This window comes from Chenopodium quinoa, unplaced genomic scaffold (genome assembly GCF_001683475.1).
Source record: "Chenopodium quinoa cultivar QQ74 unplaced genomic scaffold, ASM168347v1, whole genome shotgun sequence".
Lineage (NCBI taxonomy): Eukaryota > Viridiplantae > Streptophyta > Magnoliopsida > Caryophyllales > Amaranthaceae > Chenopodium > Chenopodium quinoa.
The window spans coordinates 50,247-72,546 of NW_018745177.1; the positions used below are offsets into that span (position 1 = coordinate 50,247).

At 33.7% G+C, this 22,300-nt stretch overlaps 3 protein-coding genes across 5 annotated transcripts; all 3 read right to left on the reverse strand.

The window, feature by feature from the left end:
* Positions 1-1,202: 1,202 nt before the first annotated feature.
* LOC110710731 lies at positions 1,203-3,137 on the reverse strand. Its single transcript, XM_021889070.1, has one exon. It carries the CDS (start codon positions 2,320-2,322, stop codon positions 1,708-1,710), a length of 615 nt encoding a protein of 204 aa, XP_021744762.1. The 5' UTR covers positions 2,323-3,137; the 3' UTR covers positions 1,203-1,707.
* A 4,875-nt stretch (positions 3,138-8,012) lies between these two features.
* Positions 8,013-20,017, reverse strand: LOC110710873 (protein FAR1-RELATED SEQUENCE 5-like). 3 transcript variants are annotated; one of them, XM_021889217.1, is made up of 5 exons: positions 19,742-20,017; positions 12,007-12,145; positions 10,544-11,161; positions 9,908-10,221; positions 8,731-9,466 (listed from the first exon to the last, which is right to left on the reverse strand). In XM_021889217.1, exons 3-5 carry the CDS (start codon positions 10,583-10,585, stop codon positions 9,310-9,312), a joined length of 513 nt encoding a protein of 170 aa, XP_021744909.1. In that variant the 5' UTR covers positions 10,586-11,161; positions 12,007-12,145; positions 19,742-20,017; the 3' UTR covers positions 8,731-9,309. The 3 variants fall into 3 exon arrangements, with proteins under 3 accessions (XP_021744907.1, XP_021744906.1, XP_021744909.1); XM_021889215.1 differs by lacking the exon at positions 10,544-11,161 and having other exon boundaries at positions 8,013-9,466; XM_021889214.1 differs by lacking the exons at positions 12,007-12,145; positions 19,742-20,017 and having other exon boundaries at positions 8,013-9,466; positions 10,544-11,250.
* LOC110710872 (pentatricopeptide repeat-containing protein At1g77360, mitochondrial-like) lies at positions 16,468-19,742 on the reverse strand. Its single transcript, XM_021889213.1, has 2 exons — positions 17,184-19,742; positions 16,468-17,070 (listed from the first exon to the last, which is right to left on the reverse strand). Exon 1 carries the CDS (start codon positions 19,509-19,511, stop codon positions 18,027-18,029), a length of 1,485 nt encoding a protein of 494 aa, XP_021744905.1. The 5' UTR covers positions 19,512-19,742; the 3' UTR covers positions 16,468-17,070; positions 17,184-18,026.
* Positions 20,018-22,300: the final 2,283 nt, after the last annotated feature.

Genomic DNA, 22,300 nt, shown 5'->3' on the forward strand with positions numbered 1-22,300 from the left:
GCCTAGTCCTTAGGCCTTGTTTCTCCGGCGGAGAGATCCTTTGAACAAACACTAACCTTCCCTCGCAAAGGTGGGAAACGGCGCCGGAGACGATCTGAAACCTCCCTCGAAACCTTCTATAACTAGGATAGGCTCACACAAACACCTCAAAAGGGATTAAAAATCCTCAATAAAGAAGGTAATGATAACTTTAGGTATTCCGAGTGTGAGAAAGATGAAAAGACTGGAAGGAAAAATAGAAAGGAAAGGAGAAGAGAAGCAGAAAAATAAGAAAGAAGATGAGGAGGCTCGCCAGAGTTCCGGCGCCGCCGAAGTACGGCCGCGACGTCGGAACTCCGGCGAGCTCCTAGGGTTTAAAAGGGAGAACTTGAAACATGAGGAGAGGGAAGAGAGGATTTAAGGGAGGAGAGAGAAACCGTTTTTGAATCCTCTTTCTCTAATCTTTCAACGTGATTCATAGAATAAAAGTGGTAATGAAAAGTTGAAAATTCCTTAAGTTTTGATAATATTATAGATAAAGTACTCGTATATAAGTATAGATATTTTGAATATAATTTAATTTTTTAATAGCCAACAAAAAAAAAGTTAACATCATCTTGTTATTTCAGAGGCCAGTCGAACGAGTCCAATTCCTTCCACTTTATTCTAGCTTTATGTTCCAGTTTTAGCAGTGTGTCGTAGTCTTTTATCAAGTAGTGGGAATAGATTAGCATACAATTTGGCTCACTTTCAATCTTGAGAGGTCGGTCAAACAATGGAGAATAATGTAATCCCTACTTGCATTTTGAATGTTGCTTTAAATAATTTATTAATATAAACCCTTTGATGATTTTCCTTAAAAGAAATGTTGAATCAACTTGTTAGTTGTTATTTTTAGAGGACTTGGTAATAAATAAATAAATAAATAAAAGAACACAAATTTTGAATTTAAAATACCTTACAAAAAATATGGGGCCATTTTGTATGTAATAATGGTGATGTGTCAATAAAAGTTACCCGTTTATTAAAAAAGAAAGGTAGCCGCACTAAGGATAAAAGCATGCAAAAATATTGATTCAAAAAATTAAAAGGAGAAATTAAAAGGATTGAAAGTACTCGCACGCAACTTTGTCATGATTTATTTGAAACCTTTTATTTAACCATTCGAGTTCTCAAACTAAACACATTAAAAAACTTTAACTTAAAAATATATATCAATTTGATATGTGTACCACTATTACTTTGCTACAATTGAATATTCTTATTAACAAAGAAAGCTAATTGTGGAACTAAATGAAGTGTTTAACTAGCGAACACAAACTCCATAAATAGAATTCAAATTGTCAAGCGGTAAATATGGCTTGGTTTTCTTCTTACATATTGAACTTTTTATCACTTTATTAAAAATGAAAAATGTAAAATTTAAAGGCAAAGACAATCTACTTTCAATCTTTCACTGTTCCTCTCCTAATAACTCCTAGAAATGTAAAAATAAGTAATAAATAAATAAAATTGAGGAGCATTTTCAAATATTAAAAGAAAAAAAAAAGTGCTAAGCTATTAAGCAACGTAACATATATTCTAAAATGGAACAAATTAAGAAAAGAAATGTATACACAAAAGTATACCCATTAATTAATTTATATCAACCTACTTTAAAATTTTTGTATTTTTTGTTTACAAATTTTCAAAGAATAAACTAAGAAAAAAAAAAAAAATACACCTGTTTTATTTTGATTTAGAGTTACAATGAGAATCCGCAGTATAACTCCCATCACCCTGAAATTTGAGCTCACAACTCAAACGCAACCAGAATTTGACCGATTTAATCGGTCCAACCCTCCATCTTGTTCTTGTATATCCCATTAAATCAAATGAAATTCTATTTTGCTTCAACGATCGATCTACTATAGCCGAGAGTTGTGGATCCAATGGTATTGAATACGATTTAACATCATAGTTAAAAATCGCGCTATCATTCTTGTCTACGTTGAATGGTAGATTTTTCAACCTAGCAATTTGTATACCATGGAAGTTGAGGTAGTACGTAAAATCCGAAAAGCTAGCGTGTGCTCCAGTATTATCATTTTCGGCCTGAAAAACTATGTTCATCTCGGTGTTAAGGACACCGGCTTGACTATACTCGAATTTATCTAGGTGTGCATACGTAACTTTAACAAAGGGTATACTTGGATGTAGGGCAAGGTACCCTACGAACACAACAATGCCCAAAATAATAACAATGACCGTGCAAAAGGTGCAGATTATGGCTGCACACCATATCAACGGGTGGGTGCGGCGTTGGTTGTGGTGGTGGATGTGGCCGTGGCCGTGATAAGGCATTGATGACAAAGAATGGCGGTTGAGAAATGAATGGTGGGAAATTTGGTAACGTTCGGCATTAAGCCAACGTTTATAAGAAAAGAAGAGATGTTAGGCGACGTCGCGATTTAGTTATGTAGGGATGGTTGTGTGATGATGTTAGTAATGTTTTGGGAAGGAGGAAGAAGGTTGAGGTATGAGAGGTTCCTGCTCTTAATTGGCAGGGAAGGTTTAGGTATCTTCTTTTCCTCAAGGTAAAGTTTGTGTAATTAATTAAGGGTAGGTTGGAATGTTAGACTACTTTAGAATATTATATTTTGGATCTTAGGAATCTTTATTATGGTATGTTTTTATTTGTTAAAATGATTTTAAATAATAATCGTACGTTAAAGAATATGGGTTTAGGAGGGAAAAAATTGTTCTTTATTTGTTGTTGTTGATGAACATATTTTTTTTTTTGAAGTGTTTGAGTACTGAAGACAAGAAAATACCATGCTTGCTCTAGAAAATATCAGTGTGTGGTCCTTTTTTAATTTTTATGTTTATAAAATCTTTTAATGTGAAAAGATCTATTTTTGGTTTTGCAAGTACTTCATTGGATTTTCTAGATAAAGTAAATACATGTACAAAGGTAAGGAAAATGATTCTTTCCAATAAGAAATATGTAATCCCTCCGTTTTTAAATATTTGCTCCACTTTTCATTTACGACCGTTTTTAAATACTTACTCTATTTCCTTTTTTGGAAAGTTCTTATAATATTTAATTAATTTCTCTCACTTAGTGGGTCCAACATGTATTCTCTCTCCTCCAATTCTCTCCACTACTTTTGTCTTTTAAATTTTTTAATTCTTCCACCAACCCCACTACCTCCATATTCTATTATTTTCTATAATTTTTCCTAAAACTCCGCGCATAGAGAAATAGAGCAAGTATTTTAAAAAGGGGGAGTATAAAATAAAAATTATACATAAATAAATTTAAATAGCCAAGGAAAATAATAATTCAAAGTACGTAGTATCATATCAAAACAGCAATATTCCCTCAAAAAAATATCAAAACAGCAATAAATGATCTTGTTATTACAACTTTCGCCATAATATATATCAGCCTTGATCAGTAAAATAATTTAAATTGAAAAAATAATATCAATGAATTCTATTATATTAGCCTAAATAGAACTGTAAGTCATTATATATATATATATATATATATATATATATATATAGAAATGAGATTATATGAGACCACATCCCTTATGTGAGAACCCTATTATATGTGAGGAATAATTATAACCGTTGGATCAATTACATCCAAAGGCCACAATTAAATCCCGGTCAAACAAAACTCCTGCGTTTTTTCTCTCTCCTCCTTCCTCTTTCACGCGCTATTTTCTCTCTCCTCACAATTTCTCTATTTTCTACTCTCTTTCTCTCTGCTATTCTCTCTGATTTTTCATCACTACTCCTTCAATCTTCATCAATCTTTGTCAAGGTGAGTTTATTGTTTATATTTTCGTGTTTTTCAATTAATTTTAGGTCACATTCAGTTACATTTGTTGATTTTCGTTTTGATTTTCGCTGATTTCAGCTCACATTATTTATCAATTTGTGTCGATAATGTTTTACTTTGTTTTTTCATTGATTTTAGCTTTATTTTCGTTTTTTTGAGTAGTTATCAAGTTGATTTTGCTTATTTTCGTTATTGTCCAGTTTTTTTGGAAACCTAAAAATCACTGATAATTTGTGCTATTATGTTGATTTTAGCTTGATTTTAGGTATTTTAATTATTTTGTGTATTTTAATTTGATTTTGGTTTACTTTAGTTCTCAATTATGTTTTATTTTCTGGTTTTATCTTATTTTTTGTTTGATTATAGCTTTATTTGAGTATTTATTAGTTGATTTTAGTTTTAATTTTGCTTCATATGAGTAATTATCTTACATTTTCTTTGTTTTTTTTGGAAACCTAGAAGTAATTGCTATGGATTCTGCAAATGTTTCTCAAGAAAATACAAGTATGTGTTTCTGCTCATTTTATTTTTATTATTTGAGTTATTATTATTTTTGTTGTTGTTGTAGATTAGTTGATGAGTTGTATTACTTGTATGGGAGTTCTTGTAGATTAGTTGATAACTTGTTCATTTTATGTTTTGTTGTTCATTTATGAAATATTAGCTTTTTAATTGACATTACAAGCAATAAAAAGTTGTAGATTATGTTGGGAAGTAATTTTCAATACATCTAAAACTGTCACAGGTTAATACTTGTATGTGAAAGCAAATAGGAAAAAAAAAACAGTTTAAGATGGGAGTATAGGGCTCTCATCTCTTTTGTTTGTCTTAGAAATTCTCACAATCAAAATTCCTTGTGCAATGTTATTACTATCGTCACCACAAAGCTACCAACTTCGTCGTGTACTTAGTTCGGATTTTCACATCAGAAGCCAAGAAGCTGATAGTTTGAAGGCGTTTTACTGTTCGACTTTTCACATCAGAAGCCTAGAAGTTATTTCATTATGTTGCACATCAGGTCGTAAAGTAGATATCAGTGAGAAAGAATTTGAGTTTAAAAACAAGTTCTCTAACTTCTTCACAACTTTGAAAGTAGTTGATAACTTGTTCATTTTATGTTTTGTTGTTCATTTTAGCACTAAGTATTTGCTCATTTGACAAATCAGCATTTAACTATTTGCTCATTTGAGAAATGAGCAATTAACTATTTGCTCATTTAAGAAATGAGCATTTAAGTTTTTGTTGATTTTGTTAAATTAGTAGCTAAGTATTTGCTAATTTGACATCAAGGATACCTATTTTGTTGAGCAGGACATCTGTTGAGACAGATTTTGCTGTTAATGTTGGTGAGCGAGATGCAGCAGGGGCAGGACAGTTAAGAGTTATTGGTGGTGACCAAGATGCAGCAGGGGCAGCACAGTTAAGAGTTGGTGGTGACCAAGATGCAGCAAGGGCATTACAGTTAGGAGTTGTTGGTGGTGACGAAGATGCAGCAGGGCCAGCACAATTAGGAGTTGTTGGTCGTTCTACACAGCCACAATATAAAGGAATGAGTTTCAAGACAGGATCTTCTAATGAAAAAGGAAAAATGGTTTTAAAGGACACATTAAAGAAAGAAAAATAAATGATTAATGTAGTGGAGATGAAATCCAGCAATGAATTGCAAAGTGGGATCCTAGTTTGAAGAAAAATAATGTAAGACTTTCAGATTAGTCTCATTAATAATAAGATGTTTTGGCCTATTTGCTTACTTGTTCATTTCATAAATGAACAAAGAAATGTTTGCTCATTCACAAATGAGCAACTAATTCTTTGCTCATTTAAGAAATGAGCAATTAACTTTTTGATTATTTGCTAAATGAGCAAAAAATTACTTGCTCATTTATCAAATGAGCAAAGAAATGTTTGCTAATTTGACAAATGAGCAAAGAAATGTTTGCTAATTTGACAAATGAGCAAGGATTTACTTGTTCATTTCATAAATGAACAAAGAAATGTTTGCTCATTTCACAAATGAGCAACTAATTCTTTGCTCATTTAAGAAATGAGCAATTAACTTTTTGATTATTTGCTAAATGAGAAGCTAGAAATTACTTGCTCATTTATCAAATGAGCAAAGAAATGTTTGCTCATTTGAAAAATGAGCAAAGAAATGTTTGCTCATTTGAAAAATGAGCAAGGATTTACTTGTTCATTTCATAAATGAGCAAGGATTCCTATCAAATGTTTACTTTAATTTTGAGGTCTATGGTCCATTAATCTAGCAATACCGTAGGCCATTGCCTTACAAGTTACAATTGCAACTTGTGGTGTTACTTTTACATGTTTGCTCATGTTATTGAAATCTCCTAAATTGTATAGGGTTTGATTATGTTATTTGTTTTGCAGCTGATAATCTTGGCTAAACTTCGTGAAAAGTACACCCTGGGAATAATTACAAGTGAAGTGAACACTATTCAATCTGTTAAAGAAATTGCTCAGAAGAAGAAAAAGCAAAGTAAAGTTTTTGTTGCTGACAAAGATGAAAATGCTGAAAAAGAAGAGCCCGAAGAAGAAAAAGTTCAAGGAAGAAAGAGCAAAAGATTGAAGAAAGCTGAATGTTAGGGAATTAAATAGTTAGTAGTGATGATTTGTCTTTTTTGGTTTAGGGAATTGGGTAAATTAAGATTTTATCTACTTTTAAGTAGTCTTTGAATTATGTAAAACTGATTTATAAACAGATTTTACCAACAGAAGCCTACCCTTTTTTACTATAGTGATGATTATATTTGAATTAAAATTCAATCTTTTATTTGTTTTTACTTCACATACATTGTTATATACAGCCAGTGTTCATTTGAAATATTCGTTCATTTGTTAAATGAGCAAACAGATGTTTGCTCATTAAATGATAGATCAATGAATTCTTGCTCATCATATAACTAATATATAAAGCTAAACTTTTAGCCAGGTGACGAGACAGCGACACTTGGCGTTCCAACTTTTTTCCAAGTGTCGTGCCACGTAGGATAGAGTTATATAAAATTCAATTTGTAGGATAAAAAAATAAGTTTAGAATTTTATTTTCAGTCAACTTTGGATATAATTTTAGGATAAAAATGTTAATTTAGAGTTTTATTTTTGATAAAATATCAATATTTCATATGTACAAATTGAATTATAATTTTATTCAAAAAATAATTAAATTATAACTCTCATAAATTATCATATAAATTTATTTTTTGTATCATAATATTTTTTTAGAGCGAAGGAATTAGTTTAAAATGTACCACATCCATAGGTTATAATATATTCTAATCAATTAAAATAATATACTTCACAATCTAATATAATTTTATTATTGTGTGTAGACCTGTTAATCAGGTCGGGTCACGAGTCATTTCAGACAGGGTCAAGAAATGTTTTTCACCATTATTATTATTATTATTATTATTATTATTATTATTATTATTATTATTATTATTATTATTATTATTAGTCATTACATGTCTACAAGTTTAAATCGTTACAAAAATACGTCAATTCCTAACTAATTTTGTATCAATGATATATTTTAAAATTTGACATATAGATTAAAATATATCTTAAAATTTAATAAACAACCCGGGCATCGCACGAGCACAAAACTAGTTTGATAAATGTTCAAAGAATTTCTTGCTCATTTGATAAATGAGTAAAGAAATGTTTGCTCATTTCACAAATGAGCAACTATTTTTGCTCATTTAAGAAATGAGCTTTTACCTTTTTAATTATTTGCTAAATGAGCAAGAAATTACTTGCTCATTTGATGATTGAGAAAAGATATGTTTTCTCATTTGACCCGAAGAGGGCTGATTTTGGACTGGGAGATGAAACAGGAGTGCAATTGTTCCAAGTTCATATAATAGCTAATTTGCTCACTTGCCAAATGAGCAAATAATTATTTGCTCATTTGACAAAATGAGTAGTTAACTATTTTCTCATTTGATAAATGAGCAAGGAATTATTGCTCATTTGAGAAATGAACAAATATTTAGTCACTCATTTGAATATGTTCTATTTTCAATTCAACAATATTGCAAAGCATTAAACTATGATTAGTACAAAATTAATAATATATTATTAAATATAAAAATTCAACAAAATCTTATATGTATATAAAAGTACCATTACACTTTTTTTGGACAATTTCTAATATCATGATGACTCAATTCACCACAACCTCTACATAATCTCTTCTTTTTTTGGTTTTGTTCTACAACCTTTTCTTTTTCTCCCTTAAGCCTTTTTGCACTTCTACCTCTTGTTTCATGACACATCAATCTCAGTCGCTTTCTTTTTTGAAGTCTCTTCATTTGATACATGAACTCCAGTCCCTTTATTCTTTGAAACTTTAGGAGGTTTGACAATTATTTCAGTTGGCACACTAGCTCAAATCAATAGCTCAATGTCTTGCTCTTTGTTTTTTGCACTTCCGGCTATTGTTTCATTATTTCTTACAATCCTCTTTGCTTCCAAATCCTTTCTTATTCCTTGAAGATTTATCACAAGGTCTTGAATATCTTCATCTTTGCCTTCTGCCAAACTTACACAAGTGTGTATCTCTGACCATAAATCATTTAACAATTTTTTCTTGTCTATTATATTAGCACATTGCTCCAACAGGTTTCCTCCCAAGTCAAAAATTGGTTTCTTTAATGCCATAGTAGTCCACCTGTGTAGCATATACTGCTCGAGAATGGTTTCAAACCTTTTTGCTTTCCAAACCCAAATCATATGTCTACATGGAATTCCTTGCCTATAAAATAGCTTACAAGAACATGTGGTGTCATAGTTAGTTGGATTAAACACAACATCAAATGTTCTAGTCCGATTTCCTTCACTTACTGTTGCAACTTCCAATTCATTTTCTTTCTTCAATTCATCAACACCACAAGAAAAACAAGCAATTTCAACTTCGTATTGAAATTCATAAAAGACAGAGTTAGTATATAAATGTGAGGCATGCTTTTCTATCCCTAGTGGTGTTTTGCACTCAGGATATTTGTGCTTTGAATCATTATCATTCTGACCTTGAGTGTGTCTCTGGGCATCAATTACAGCTTCATATCTCAAGTAAAACTCAACAAGTGACACATGAGGATTGATAAAGGAGCTAAAAAAGTTGTTTTCACTTTCGGATCTTGATGTTGTACGCATTATTCCTCCAAGGAACATATCTCTGAAATAGGCCGGAATCCACTTGTCTCTTATCTTGTACATATAACCTAACCACTCATGTTGTTCCAAGTGGTATTCAATCATCACCTTGTTCCACCTTTCTTCAAACTCAGCGGGTTCAATTTCAAGGTGCCAAACGCAAGCACATAATTTTTTTAGGAAACCAGTTTCTTCTTGCATGATTGATTTCTCCACCTTATCTGGTAACTTTTTCATTATGTGCCACATACAGAACCGATGTTCAGTCTTCTTAAACACACTTCTAACAGCAATTTTCATTGTTGGATCCTGATCTGTGATCATACAATTAGGTTCATTCCCACCCATTGCCTGAGGAATGATCTGAACATCCATTCAAATGACACGATATCTTCCTTTGCTATGAAACCAGCAGCAAAATTAATGCAATTCTTATGATGGTCAACCCCTGTAAATGGAGTAAACACCATGTTGTACCTGTTTACACATACAAAATAAAGTTTAAATGAGCAAATAATTTAATACTCATTTGAAAAATTATCAAATAATCGATTGCTCATTTGTCAAATGAGAAAATAACTCAATGCTTATTTGTGAAATAAGCAAACAATTCTTTGCTCTTTTGTCAAATGTGCAAATAATTGAATGCTCATTTGTCATATGAGCAAATAACTCAATGTTCATTTGTGAAATGAGCAAACAATTCAATGCTCATTTGTCAAATGAGCAAATAATTCAATGCTCATTTGTCAAATGAACATGCAATTCAATGCCCATATACATACTCTTATCAAAGAATATTAGACTTATGGGGATATTCAATTTTCACATAGAAGTAATGAGCAATTAAACTAATTTTATTTAAAAACAAAGTCATTAATTTTAGCCATAGCTAGTAATAACACATAAATGAATTACCTATTGGTTTGGTATGTGGTATCAAAGGATACCATATCACCAAATAGAGCATAACTCTTTTTACAAAGGGGGTCTGCCCACAATGCTCTACAAAGGCAATAATCTTCATTCATCTCAAAATCAAAGAAAAAAGCGCTCCACATTAGCTTTTTGTTGGTAAAGTTATCCACGAACATTTGAGCATCGCTTCCTTGAATGTATGCTTTTAAATCTCTATGAAAATTTTTGAAATCTTCCTTAGATGCACCAATGTTTTCATATCCTCCAACAATTTCCTTCATCATTCGAAAAGTTGTAACGGGACCAATATTCACCTATTTAAAGAACAAAACAGTTGGTCACATGAGCAAATAATTCAATGCTCATTTTTAAAATGAGCAAACAATTCAATGCTCATTTGTCAAATGAGAAAAAAATTATTTGCCCATTTGTCAAATGAGCAAACAGCTTTTATTAGAACATACAGAGAATTCATGAAACATAAGAGAATTTGAAACATAAGAGAATTCATGAAACAATTCAATGCTCATTTGGCAAATGAGCAAAAAATTATTTGCTCATTTGTCAAATGAGCAAACAACTTTTATTAGAACATACATAGAATTCATGAAACATAAGAGAATTTGAAAGTGTTACCTTAGAATTATTCACAATTATTTTTTTGTGTAAAATGTTCATTTTCCTTCCTTCTTTTTGGAATAAATTGCAGCTAGGTGTATAAAGTGCATGAGTATGTCCCTCATGAAATTTTGTCACTATGAATGTGTTATCATCTCAATGCTTTAGGACAATATGTGCCTTGCACCCAACACGAGTAACGAGTCTCTTCCTTTTAATTGAAGTTTTTTCTTCATTGTTTTCCCCTTCCTTGTTATTTAAATCTTTTTCTACAGTAGTCTTTCTTTTCTATTTGTATCCTTCCTTATTGCACAAGATATACTAATATTTTAATTCTTTGCTTCTTCTTTGTCTTTTAGTTGTAGACTTCCTTGTATTGAAACCAGAAGCAAATGCATAGCCTTTATAAAATTCAAGGCCCTCTTCAAGATTATTAAACTTCATCCCTATAGCTGGTTTCAACTCATTGGGGCATATTGGATGCCATTCTTTTGTTCCTCCAGGAGTGATCAAAGGTGCTACTTTAGGAGAAACTACTATTGTAGGAATAGTTGGCACATTTGTGATGGTACTTGATTGACTCTCAACTTGTTCGTTGTTGCTCATCATTTGTGAATAAGCACCTCCTTAAACATACTTAAACACACACACACACACACATACACTCTCAATAATTAGAACTGAAATCAGATTCTTAAACAAACTTACACACACACAGACATAGATACACACACACACACACACACACATACACACACACTCAATAATTTCATAATCTATAATTATAACTGAAATCAATTTCTGAAATCAAAATTGCAAGCAGAAAGAGGAGGGGGCAGGGGGGATAGGTTTGCTCATTTGTCAAATGAACATGCAATTCAATGCCCACATATATAAACTCTTACACTCAATCACACTCACACTCACAAACAGACACACTGTTACACACACACACACACTCACACACACACACACACATACATACACAATTCTGAATACTTAGTGTTTTTAAAAGCTAATATTTGCCAAACTTATAGATCCTTGAATTACTTATGAATGTCATTAATATTTGCTCATTTTAATTGTAGTTACCTCATTTTAAATGTTCTATTATACATATTTAGGTTTGCTCATTTTAATTTATTTGCTCATTTTGAATTTGATTGAAAATAAGAACATAATAACAACATTCAATTGAAAATAAAAACCTACTAACAACATAAATAATTGATTCAATCACTATCAAGTTTAATCTGATATTATTAAAATCTCTATCAAATTAATCAAAGCTAAATAATTGATTCAATTCATTCAAATAATTGATGCAATTAAACATTCAATTCTATTAATGTAATTCGAAAATTAACATGTAATTCAATTCGAAAATTAACATGCAATTCTAAATTTTTCAGAGATGTAAAATCAAAATATTTTGAACATTCAGATTAACATGCAATTCAAAATTAAAATTACGAACAAACCTCAATGATGGATGAAATTGCGACCGTTGAAATTTGCAAAAAGAAACCGTTGAAAATTGCAGAAAGAAACCGTTGAAATTTGCCGAAAGAAGAGCATACTCAGTGAATCGCCATTGATAAGTAAATCGCCATTGATGAGCTTTGATTTGCAGACAGAATAGAGGGGAGAGATAAATTAGATGCTAAAAGTTAGTTTGTTAGGCAGGCTTATAATCTCAGCAGTTGGATTTCATCTAATCTAGTGGCTGAGATTTGTTCTCACATAAGGTGTGGGTTCTCACATAAAGGGTGGTTCTCGCCGGATCCCGACCCTATATATATATATATATATATATATATATATATATATATATATATATATATATATATATATATATATATATATATATATATATAACTTAGTGTGATAATCATCTCAGACGTTGTATTATTAGTTTAAATCATCATTAGTTTCATAAATAAGGTGTACTTTACCATTCATATGTACTCAAAAGCAAATATTTTTAAAATAGGTAGAACTGGACATAGAACATCTTTCTAGATATAGAAGCATTCTTTTTCATATTAAGTATAATAATTAGTTGTTGAAATGTCAAATGTTAATTAATACAAGTACTTCAGTCAACACTATACTTTGCCGTTACTATAAGATGCTAGTTCTAAACTTCATTGTTCTTTAGCTTGGAGCAATGTCCAATATATAACAAGGATTCAAGGCAATGGGGGTTACGACGTTTCGCTATCCACCTAATAGGCTGATACTTGGCCATTACACCTCAATGTAACTCTTCAAAGGGGAATTCAATGACTCTTACCTATATTACTTGATTGCTAGAATATCAGATATCACACTTCAAAATCTGAACTGAATTTTACAGTTTTCACAGCAAAATTTCAGGAACAATGGCCAATGCTAATAAAAAGAGAGAAACACGTTATCAGGACAGCGTAAACCTGTTATTCATCACTGTCACACTTGAGTTATCAGGACAGCTAATACCAATAATACAGGCAGAGATGCTCTGAAGGCAACTTAAGGGAAGATTAGATGCAGGCAAGTCGGAACCTTAGTACCTTACTACATTCATATACAAACTTTCTGAATCCCCATATAACAGAAGCTGAAAATTTGACGAGGCATAAAGAAGGTAGCAGAGCAGAATACAAATCTGTTACCAACAGTTAGTCTTGAAGCTACAATAAACACAGACACACACAGCTGCCTGATGCAACTCCAACATAATACATTTATAAGAGAAAACTGCCAGTCTACCAGCCAAGTATATGTACGAAAAATAAAATGTCTTATAGATTATGTCAGCCACCTGAGGAAACAATTCAATCTGGTTATGATCATTAATCACCAACAAAAATTTAATTTGACTTATCAAGTGCAATCATAATCAACACATGCTAATCACAAGGTGATATATTTGTTAATCATATACTTCGTACGAAGTAGTACTTTCTTATTTCCTACTATAATATAGACAGAGATGGCAGTAATGATATTCTCAGAGTCTTCTGTTTTGCATACGTACCTACAACAGCACTAGAATTCTCACCAGGTGGGATCTTCTCTTCTTTTATCCTTTTTCCAGCCAAAGAAGCCCGAAACTTCTCAAACACCACAGTAAGGAAAGGAAGAAGTGAGCTCCAACATGGAGGATAGTAGATAGATGCAACTCCCACAATAATCACATCTCACGCAGTTTCATCCACAACTCACAGGAGCTTTGTTAGCACAAGAATCACAGATAATCAATAGTGATAATCTGCCACAGGAGATGTTTCAGGGTAGCAAATTAAAATCAGGATTAACCCATGCTTCTACGAAGTTCCGGCTCTAAGAAGGGTGGGGGGCCTGGGGGGTGGATGTAAGTAGTCGTATCCCCGCAAGGCTGCAACTATACATCTTTGTCCATGGTTCTACATGCAATGACTGGCCTCCTTCTCCAGAATGAATAAGAAATGGAGGCAGATAATAAGCCATATCGATGTTTAATGGTGAAACGCTAACTATAATTGCCTACTACCACGGTCAATTCATGAAATTTTCACTCTCTGGTACATCTTTGTCCTTCATTTTAGTTGATACCTCAAAATCCAATTTGCTATACAAGCCAAAATGCTTATCTTCTTCTTTGGAGCAACAATTACCAAACCTTCAAAACTTACATCTATAACTTTCTTTACTTAGTATCCTTTGATGTAAGTGCGGGTGTTCGTTCCCATAGCTGAGGAAATCCTGCAGGAGTTAATTCACAGAGGCAATATCAACCAATGACATGCTGTAATCACCTGTGAGAGTTCCCGATTTCCATACCATCTTTGTCTCTGCCAGTGGATATAACTTTTAAATTCCGAAAAAATATTTAAAACAATATACGCACCAAAACAAACCAATATACCTTCTATGTTAAGGGCTGACTATATGAGTGGTATAAGTATTGCATGTCTCTCTTCCAATATATCTGCTTGAGAAAATTTCCTAGAATACGAAAAAGAACCAATCTACGGACTCAGAGGAGTCACTTCTCCACTGTCTCTTTCACACCAGCACCAGCCCTATTCTATGTCAAAATGTCTTTGTAACTTTCTCACAAGAAAAGTTTTTAACATCTACTATTAGAGATTTAGAGTGATGGTGTTGATGTGGTGAATGGGTATAAGAAAAAGGTAGAGAGATCGTTAAAAAAAAAAGTGGATAAGGTAAAAGAGAGTGATTGGAAAGGTGTAAATATTGTAGTAAAAGGAGTTTGCCAAAAATGAAATAAAGTGAAAATGTAAAAGAACATTAAAAAACGGACGAAAATAAAAAGTGTTAAGAGCTTTCAGAAACAGACATAGTATTTGTTAGGACATTAAGCATAAGAGCTTAAAAGGCAAGGACTCAAAAGGGTAAAAATAAAGAAAGAAGCCAGAAATAAGTAACATCAGAAAAGCTTATGTGACAACCAATAAAACAAATCTAAAGAGAAACACACATTAAGAAAAAAAAAAAAAAAAAAAAAAAAAAAAAAAAAAAAAAACTTGAGGTTCTACACCCCACATTTATATCTACCTAGCAGTATATGGTTATTTACAGAGTCATAGTAGAAGCAACTGCAAGGAATAACAGTCCAGTGCAACCATTATTAAAGAACCATTAACACAATGTTAAGAGATGAACACTAGAAATAAATCATTGTCAAGCAACAGTCTTAGTAAAGGCACCCACACTTTCCTCCGAGCACAATTCAAGATCAATCCTCAGGTTTTCAACCCTTACCTACAATTAATGACTTAGAATTATTACCTGTGCTAGACTCATCTACTAAAACAATATCAACGGAAAACACCATACACTATTGTCACCAAATCAACATGACTCCTCATCTAGTGTAGACTATCTCAACTTATAGTTGAAATTTGCATGAGGAAAGCACAACAGATCAAGATATTGTGAAACTAGATGGGAGGCAAATGAACAGTGGTGAGTGTTTTAAGAATTCTTACAGTATCACATAGCTACCTAATTCCCTATTCCCTAATCTTCCAGGAAACTACAAGTCAAAAAGGGCGAATTAATACATGAATGCTGTACACATTGGCCTAATTTAATAAAACCAGCCTACTAGATATCAATGCTATCAAATTATCTACCTGGGCCTGATCTCATAATGGTGAATCAGGTAACAATGGTCTATCACCCAGAATATTGGAGATATAAACCTAGAAGTGCTACAGGCGAAAGAGAACTTTTCTAGGAAGGTTGTTCGTCCGACTAATCCGACTATGCCACACAGACAGGAATATCAAGCTCTCCTTGAAATGAAATTACTTTCCCACACTCTCAAAATAAAAATTGTCCCCAAAAGGGCCAAAACAATTTGCTGGTGGAAATGCATTACCAAGAAGTTCATATGTGACATTTCAAGGATAAATTTACTATTTTCTAAAAGTTGTCAACACAGACTTTACTGTACTACTTTTAATATCTTTCATGAACAAGTCCACAGAACACACATAAGTCATGAAAATCATGACTGGTAGAAAGAAAGATCTCCAAATCACAAGATAGAATTCCTAGAACTCAAGATGGTAAGAGCCTTAAGCTATATAAGAAAAAAGTGAGAAGTTTTAAGCATCAAGTGATTTATGGCTCTCTGTATGATGTGGACTAATTACTAAACAATAAGCCGCCAAACATAATCAGCATTTTGATGAAACAAATTATGGAGGTGCACATCAGTCAACTTCTTTAAAAAAATTATACAGTGCAGTCTCACTTCAATTAGGCACACCAAAGCCCACCCAAGGAGCGCCTAGACGTAATAGGATCCCTATTGCATTTGTGTGTCTTGGGTTTTTTGTACATTGAATCAAACATAGCAAAAGAAAAGAATCATCACAAATAAATGTTGAAAACATTACAGTAATGACATTGACAAGTCCAATAGGCATAGATGCAGAGAGAGGAAATAAAAAAAATAACTTGTAAGGAAAAAATCCAAAACAATCACAGAGAAGCTATGATAGACAAGCAATATGATTCTATACTTCAACCGCCCATCCCCTAAAATTTCTTGTGCCGAACAGGATCAAAATCAAGAATATTTCTGAATAAGAAAAAAAACAAAAGAGGGACTAAGAATTTTAATCAAAAATATTTCTGAAAAAGATTAAAAACAAAAGAGGGACTAAGAATTTTAATCAGCCTTGAGCCCTTGACCCCTTGACAGCATGGTGAAGTGAAAATAAGGATCAAAAGATCACCAACTATAAGCTGCAACGAGGCATTAGCCTAGGGCTTTAAGAGACTTCATGTCTCTTTGATGCAAAATTAAAGAATGTAGAAGCATTACAGAGTTCACAAAAGTTACTATATATGATGAGGGAGGTAGCAGAATTTTTCATCTTCTAGATAAAGGAGGCAACGCCAGATTAAAAGACAGCAGCAGCATGACAAAGGAAGATCAAGATGCTCTCATCTCCTAGCTTGGGCCTGGGCTTCAAAATTGAGGAAAAACCTCCTAGCATTTGAACAGGGCTTTCCATCAAGGACAGCAAAATATCATCCACCTGTAGCATCAAGATGGCCTTCAACCTCACTGTTTGGCACTTTGGCTTTCCTCCCTATCTAGAAGGTAAGAAGATTCAACCAACTTTGAGATATTATGATGAAGGGAGCGTACCTCAATTGATAGGGTTTGAATGAAATCTCCAGTCCAGGAAACGCAGCAACCAGGAAAAAATGCTTCCTAAATAAGTGAGTCCTCGGGAAAAAAAATACTTTCGGCAGCTTAGGCAGTTGGAAGACTTGGAACCATCAATTCAAACAGTGGGAGAACGATGGTGATTAGCAAGCTTCGGCATCTTCAGTAAATTTTGCAAGTGCACTTAGCTCCTACATTACAATAAGCTGTTCTGGACTTGGAATAATGACATCCAGACTCCACAAGTCATAAGGAAAAGTCTTAAGGAGTGTACTACAGAACATTTGTTTTCTTTCACAGAAGATACCTTGGAGGCTAAAAAGCAGGAGGGTTGATGCAGAGAATACAAAGAGTTTAAAAAATCTGCACAGCTGACTGGCAACAGCAAACATATAACACATGCTTTCACCAGGGAACATTACTACAGAGTACACTATCTGTAGCTAAGGAAAGGTATGTTCAAGACAGAATAGTTGAAATGAACAGCATGACTGAGGAGCAGAAGGCAATTGTAAACGTACGTTAACGTATACCTTTCAGCGTTCGCGAGTGGAATTTGAATAGAAAAAGGGCAAAAAAAAATAATAAGGGGGAGCAAAGCAGGAAAGTTTTGCCAAAGTAATAAACAAAAGAAATAACCTTATATCAAAAAAGCTTTTTCAATTACAGCCGCAACTGCATATAAAATGGAGAAGAACCACTTATATGCTGCTTGATAGAATAACAGAAGGGGGATGGCAGAGAGAGAGAAAGAGGATAAAGTGTTAACAAAAGAGGATAAAGTGTCAACACTTGTATGAAGCTTTCCACCTCCTCTCAAGGCTATCTTAAGTATGAAGCTTTCCACCTCCTCTCAAGGCTGTCGTAAGTATCTCTTGTACTCCTGCCCTCTTTGTAGAAGATCTTTTGCAATGTCCTCATCGTGGATTCATATATAATGATCCTCTGATCCAGCATATCATAGGCAGACCTCTTCAACTCTGAGAAACGACCAACCTTACACAGACCCATGAGGAGCACATTAGCACATTCATCAACAGGCATCACTCTATTAGCAAGAACAAAGTTCCAAATCTCAACCCCTGTCTCTGGATCATCACGTTCAAATAGCATCTCGATAGCTGCAGCACAATTAGCCACTGTAGGAAAGACTTCATTCTTTGTCATTTCTTTGAAAAAACTGGCCGCCTCATGAACCTTCTTGTTCTTTACCAGACATTCGAAGATCATATTATAAGTTAGCAAGTCGGGAAAGACTCCATAAAATGGCATCTCATCAAGAAAGCGGAATGCATTGTCCACATCATTGTTGTTGCACAGCAGGCCAATCATGGCATTAAATGTAATCAAATTGGGCATTATGCCACTACCCACCATTGTATCCCACAAAGGTACAGCATGGGTTGAATCATTCTGCTTAACTAGAATATCAAGAGCACTGGTAAAGAATTTCAAACCTGGTAAGCAGCCTTTCCCTTTCATAACTTTGAGAAACTTGACAGCTTCATCAACTTGTGATCCACGAACAAGAGTCATCAAAAATGCATTGTAAGCCGCCATGTTCTTCTCATCCCAACCAACACGAACCACCATCTCCCCAAACGTGGTCTTAGCCTTGGAAACATTGCCCTCTTTTTCCCAACCCTCTAACAAAATAGCAAAGGTATCCCCATCCGGTGGAACCTTCACCTTAATTTTGTCAAAGAAATTGTAAGCCCTTTGAGTTTGATCCTTCTCTCGACAAATAGCACTCAACAAGGAGTTCACTGCAACCACATCGGGCTCAACCCCATACTTCTCCATCACATCGAAGGTCATAACAGCATCATCAAATTTCCCAACCGCACAATAGTTCCCAAAAACAGACACAAAGGTGGGAAGTGAAATTAACCCCTCTTCCTTCATAGACCTAATAGCAGCCCATAATTGATCAAACATCTTATTCTTCCCTAGCAAATCAACCATCAAATTCCAAGCATAAACCGACGGTTTATGAGCAAGCCCCGCCCAACGAAAGAAGCTCACAGCAGCATCAGGGCTACCATAGGAGAGCTTAAGCACCTCCTCGACAAGCTCGGGGCTAGGGGTGATGGCACTGCTAATCAATGCGGCTTCGATATCTGATACCGGGGTTCCATATATAATATCACATAAAATTCTAGTTCTAGGGGTCACATAAGGAACATCAAGGTAAGTTCGGAAACTACTTTTCCCTTGATTTCCACGCTGTATGCTTTCTGGGTATTGTGATTTTGATAAAGGAGGGACTAATCTTGAAGTATAATTGAAATTATAAATATCACCCATGTCACAAAATTTGTTCTTGTTCTTGTTATTGTTCTTCAATTCAAAGGTTCAAACCCTCATAACATTAGGGCAAATAAACTAATATTTGATTCAACAATGATAGAAATCATGAAAATTGTCAAACCTAAACTATACCAATCAATCAAATTGCATCAAATGGGCAATTTATGCACAGAAAAAGCGAAAAAGATGAGTAATTTAGCAGCGATTTGAAGAGTAGAATCGCTTACTGGATTTGCTTCAGGATTAAAATTTGTTCTTTGCTGCGAAAATACCAATGAAAAGTTTGTGATTTTGATGAAATTCAACGCCGGAGTTGTGGATTTGCCGACGACAGTAACTGCAAATAAAGGTCAGGCTCTCAGGGAGTCAGGATCCTTTCTCAACGAACCTCGAAATTTGTGATATTGTCCCAGAAACTTAAAACAAATTCGGAAATTATATTTTGTAGGCTTCTTTACTACGGTGGCGTGAAGACACTACCCTAACGCTTTCAAAACCCGGACTGGAATCAATTGATTATAAATTGACTCTACCTTTAAAATTTGATTTATTTAAAATGATTATGAGGCTGGCTCAATCCAGCACGGTGCTGGACCAACACAGGGGTAAGGTGGTCTTTTCACATTAAATGAAAGTATTGTGGTTGTATTGACACTGTTCATACATATATCTATACAACTATAAGAGAATTATCTACCCGTTTCATTATGTATATTTTGTTGGTCATTTTCCCTAATTTTATTTTATTTCCCGCTTTATTCTCTCTCCTCAATACTTCCTCTTCTAAGCCACCATTGATGGCCTTCCTCTACCACCAAATTCTTGCCCGTTCCCCCTCCCATCAACCTGCTGCCCTTCTTTCTTCCCTTTTTCATTTTTCTTCTTTCCGACCACCCAGCCGTTTTCTGGGTTTTCGATGACGGGTGGGTTTTGAAGATAGGTTTTTGGGTTGTGTGGATGGCCTAAGGTGGTCGAAATCAAGGATGGGTGGGTTTCAAAGGAATATACGTAGAACAACAACACCAAGATACCTGACAATATAAATGTTTACATGACAGATGACAATAACTGATCTCTATTTTCATAAGACAAATAGAAGCAAAATATGACAATAACATATTAAAATATGACAATATAAATGTTTACATGACAATAAAATTTAACTATGTCTACCCTTTCCCTATGTCCTAAACCTTATACCTAATAGTCCATGTCATCAATCTAAACCTCCCAAAATAGACAACGATCCAATAGTCCATGTCATCAATCAAAACATCCCAGAATAACCCAATCACAAACAGCCAATAAATATGATAAATGAACCACTCGTCCATATCATCAATCCAAACCTTCCAAAATGGACCAATCACAATCATTCCACGACATAAAGAACCAATTAACTTTATTATTGATCAGCTACATGGATTCAGCTATTCAGCTGATAGAGCCCAAAATACTAAGTAGTGGGACAACTCAGCAAATTAAGAGACATGGCAGGATTATGATACAACTAATTACTGAGAAAATGCATAATCAAATTTTTTAAAAGGTTTGCTAACAACGGTAATTTACAACTAAATAAATGTAACGACAGTAAACTAATCTGACAATGACAATAATTTACATTCAATTGACAACAATTTATTCACTTATGAAAATAACTATTACAATTATACTAGAATCGCTAACAACTTTTGAAGTGAATTATTGTTACATGGAATTCTCTTTTAATTAATATTCAAATAGGATTGTTAAATGGTTTGTTACTCAATTAGGATTGGTAATTGGATGTGACTTTGTTATCCTAATGGAATGCTTAGAATCAACTACATTTAACAAAGTCTAATAAGTTCAAGTCAACTCAATTCCTAACAAGTTCAGTTCAGTTCAATTGAGTTCAACTCAAATCAAATCCTAATGAATTGTTTATGAGAGAAGGAAATTAGGAAACGAGAACTAAACTAAAAGCTAATTGGACCTGAACTTAACTTAAGCTGAAGAAAAGAGACCCTTAATCCTAATTGAATTCTTTGAAGAAGCCTTTAATCCTAATTGAATCCTTTGAAGGCCCCTTTATCCAAATTGAATCCTTTGATATTCAAATGTCGATTAACATTCTTTAACAATCCTAATTATAGTTAAATACTATTAACAATGTAATTGAAACTCAAATTGAATCCTTTGAAATTCAATTTAAACACTATTAACATTCCTCATTATAGTCAAACATGTAGGAGTTTATAGGTACTAATTGCGAAAAAACATGAATTATATTCATGCAGTACCTAATCCCAAGATCTAATGCATAACACATAAAGAACATATAATTGTACCTTTGAAGCGTGATTCCCTGTGCGATCAAGCAAGAACAATGGGAGATAAAGAACCCCGAGCGTGATTCCTCTACTTGGTCCACGGGCACACAAATTAAACCTCCACTAATACTAGTTAGTCGTGATTGAACGCTTCAATCAGCCTTTGACGGAGAAGAGAGACACGAGCTAACCACGAACCACCACGACGAACACCACGAGCCACCACGAGGGGGCGCCGGACGTACGGACGAGGGGAGAGGGAGGGCCGTGAGGTGAGGAGAGTATTTAGGGTTTTAGGACTTGGTTGTTTGTTTCACAATCTACTGTATGTTGATTGTTCTATTCAACCCTAGGCATGGATCTTATTTATAGATCACATTTCTAAATAAGAGTCCATGTTAAGCCCAAACACCTTATCCCAAACACACTACTCTAGCTCAACACTCTACATGGTATGTCATAATCTCATGA

Coding starts and splice junctions, on each gene's coding strand:
- LOC110710872 (XM_021889213.1), bottom strand. CDS start 19,511: ATGGGTGATATTTATAATTTCAATTATACTTCAAGATTAGTCCCTCCT.
- LOC110710731 (XM_021889070.1), bottom strand. CDS start 2,322: ATGCCTTATCACGGCCACGGCCACATCCACCACCACAACCAACGCCGC.
- LOC110710873 (XM_021889215.1), bottom strand. CDS start 9,364: ATGGATGTTCAGATCATTCCTCAGGCAATGGGTGGGAATGAACCTAAT.